Raw genomic sequence first — 3,476 nt, 5'->3', positions numbered from 1 at the left:
CAACGAGTTGCCCGGTATTGTACTACGTACTAGGATCACTTGCATTGGCTAACGCTAGTGTCGCCGATACTTTATAGTTTACTATATTTGGCAAGAAACTCTCTGATTCCGATCTTTGAGTTTCTTATTCGGTTTTAAAACTATGTGGGATTTAATATCCCCTTAATTTAAGTAATGTTTTCATTGCCGAAATGAAGCTTATTAGCTCTTTATACTTAAGTGGATTCCTACTGTTGTCATATACACAAAGTAACATTTAACCTAAATGTTCGTCGTTCCATTGAAACCTAGATGCGTACGTTTATTGCAATACGATCACCTTGTTATTTTTCCGAAATGGCTGAACTTCTAAATAAGGTGAAAATCTCCGTTTGGAAATTAGAAGATACTATTTCTAAGAAAATCGAAATAGTATCGTTTAGACAGAATGAATTTAATCCATTAATGCAGTTTTTCGAAACCGCTTTTGAATATCTTTTCCTTGATCTCATAAGTAAGAAATAGTCTATCTTAAGAAAAGGAATTGGTTAGTTGTTTCCTACCGGCATGACACCTCATGCTACTTACAGAGCCATCATTCTGAATCTCTTCCCATCTCTGCGGTGGTTTGGCAAAGTTGCAAGCTAATTATCTCGTTTGTCACTCAAAATTCTAAGAGGTGTCGCACTAATTATAAATAGCGCGACACTTCTTGAAGTTTGAGATGTTTCGGAAGAATGGTTGCCCCAGAGAGGCTTATAGGAATGCAGGCTTTGCCTATGTGCGAAGGCATCTCTATAATTCTTTATGTTTGCCATCCTTATATTACAATCATCGGTTATAATTTAACAGTAGACTACTTTCTGGGCAGATGATGTACTCCAGTAGCATTATTGACTTCAACTATGCGAGAAAGTTTGGTAACAGGAGCAGCCGTGAATTACAAGATGTTGGATTGGTATATTATTTGTTTGCTTCTAATACTATTCAGCGTTTTAGGACAGCAAATTGCATACCATCTATCAGAATTGCTTTGTTTGTCCGTATGTATGTACGTACATACAGGGTGGGCATAAAATAAATTTCCCTCTTTGGAGGCATCTGTAGCTGAAACCAATAAACGGAATGAGACCAAATTTTATATTGAGACTTTTGAAAGCATAGGGAGATGATTTCCGCGAAAAAAAGGATTTAGTACCAAAAGTCGCCGATAGGAGAAATTTTGGCGCTGGCGGAGTCGAAAGCAGTCAAATATTTGCAGTAAACGCAGGTAAAAAGGATTGTGCAAATTTTACTGTGCATACGTGTCAACAGCGCCACCAAATCCACTTAAAAAGGGATTTGGGAACGTTCAGGCAGTAATTCGAATGACTGACGAATTGTGCTCAATATGCGTCCTACCATGCCTCAGCATGCTTGACTTGTTAAGTTGTTTTACCTTAAACAGTGCAATGCCGTAGCGGCCCTTCGGGAATTTAGAAGGCTTCATAACTTGCGTACAGGTCCTAGGTCAGCTGTAGCACTGAGAGCTATGATTAAGAAGTTTGAAGAAACTGGATCACTAGGAGTTAGACCTGGCAGAGGACGGAAAGCAGTGCAAGAAGAGATGTTAACAGACGTTGTTACTGCGGTGTTCGACGACACAGGGACCAGTACTGGTCCAAGCGCTCGTGCCATAGCTCGCAAACTTGATATGGCATATGGTATAGTCTCAATATAAATTCAAAATTCAAAAGTCTCAATATAAAATTTGGTCTCACTTAGCAGGAGTCTTAAATCTCCATGTTGAGTTATGTGGAGTCTATTTCTTTGTTTCGAAATAAGTTGCATGACCACACTAAAACCACGTTCCACCAAATATGATGTTGGAAATGAAACGAGGAGCTTCTTAACCACTCCCCACAGTGAAGGATAGCGAGCAGAGATCTCTTTCTGCAACCAAAACTCTTGATGTGATTTCTTAAATTTTGGCTTTAGCTCAAAATCATTTTGTAGCTCAATTAGTTCTTCCTCTATGGCACCCACTACCTCAGTATCGGAAAATGGATTTATTACCCAATCTGGAACTTCCAACGAAAGTAGATCCTTAAATCGCTCAGTCATATCTTCATGCAGCATATTCAAATGATCACAGTAAACTTGTAGATCATCAGTTTGCACCCTACGCTTTCCATCTAACTCGAACAGGCTGGGAAATTAGTAGCGCTCATGACGGCCTAGGTTTCGCTTCAACAGATTTAACTTTAAATAAATGTTGAGATAGAAGATTTGGCCTTGATTAGATTGATATCATTGCCTTGCAGCTGCAAATTAATTCCATTAAATTTTGCAAATATATCTGATAAATAAGCAACATCATGCCTGATAGCTTTGAGTTCATCCCTGAGCAAATTCTTTTTGTCTTCAAACTCCACAACGGTATCAAAAAGATCATAAAACTGTCTCAAAAGTTTCCTCTTGACAGCCAAGAGGTATGGAGCAGCAAACGTTCAAAATGTTCATCATTTTCATCACAGAGCTTTCGAAAAAGTCTGTCATTGAGAGCATGAGCATTAATGTTATTCACTGCAGTAACGACAGTGTGTAGTGAGTTGTGCAAGCGATCGCTGAGGTTTGTTGCAACCAGATGTTGTCGAGGAATGAAAAAGTGAATGGTAAATACGGGGTGTTTCAAAATGAATGACCCTATTTCAAATAATTATATTTAATAATGAAAATGTGGTACAGTTACAAAATAAATTACCAAATATGAAGTAAGGCCTAAAGTTTCACTCACCACAGTTACCAATGCTCAATATTCCCTCCACCTTCTGCACGGACAACATCAAGCCGATAGCTGAATTCATCCCAAACGCGTCTGAGAGTATCTTGTCACAGAAGCGTGATTCTGGTTCTGAGCTCATCCAAGTCAGCGGGTAATGGAGGAACACAAACACAGTCTTTTACGTATCCCCATCAAAAGAAGTCACAGCTGGTGATGTCTGGAGATCTTGGAGGCCAAGAGTGTAGTGCCAAGTCATGGGGTCACGTGCGTCCAATCCAACACTGAGGCAATGTTTCGTTTAGAAACTGACGAACTTGGAGGTTCCAATGTCGCGGTCTAGCTGTCGTCATATCAAACTCTGGGCTAAGGCCATTCACATGGTACACGTCGCATTCATTTGTGCTTCGTGGTTGCAGAGATATACAATTTTCAAATCGGGACATTCTTTTTGAAACACCATGTATATTTGGTACTACTTTATTCAAGTAGGCGACATACCCTCCGTAGAGACCTGTCATTGATGGTGCTCCATCACTTGCACAAGAAAGTATGTTAGTAAGTGGGATTTCCTTATCTTTGAAGAACTGTACCTTCTTCAATTGTTCTGGAAGGCTTCATGGCCTCATTAGAGAAGACCCTTTTACATAACAGGCACATTGGCAGCTGCTGGTTTGTTGGTGCTGGTATGCATCCATATTTTAAGTATTCAATGCTATACTGCCTGCATTTCTTC

General features: G+C 39.6%; 1 protein-coding gene across 1 annotated transcript; it reads right to left on the bottom strand.

The window, feature by feature from the left end:
- Positions 1–1,701: 1,701 nt before the first annotated feature.
- On the bottom strand, positions 1,702–2,082 carry LOC150092749 (protein ZBED8L-like). The gene has a single exon (XM_090414267.1). The coding sequence runs from the start codon at positions 2,080–2,082 to the stop codon at positions 1,702–1,704; it is 381 nt and encodes a 126-aa protein (XP_090270393.1).
- Positions 2,083–3,476: the final 1,394 nt, after the last annotated feature.

The sequence above is a fragment of the Typopeltis vanoorti genome, chromosome 25 (genome assembly GCF_054136105.1).
Source record: "Typopeltis vanoorti isolate ZY-2024b chromosome 25, IOZ_Tvanoo_1.0, whole genome shotgun sequence".
Classification (NCBI taxonomy): domain Eukaryota; kingdom Metazoa; phylum Arthropoda; class Arachnida; order Uropygi; family Thelyphonidae; genus Typopeltis; species Typopeltis vanoorti.
This window is presented reverse-complemented; position numbering and strand designations above follow the sequence as displayed.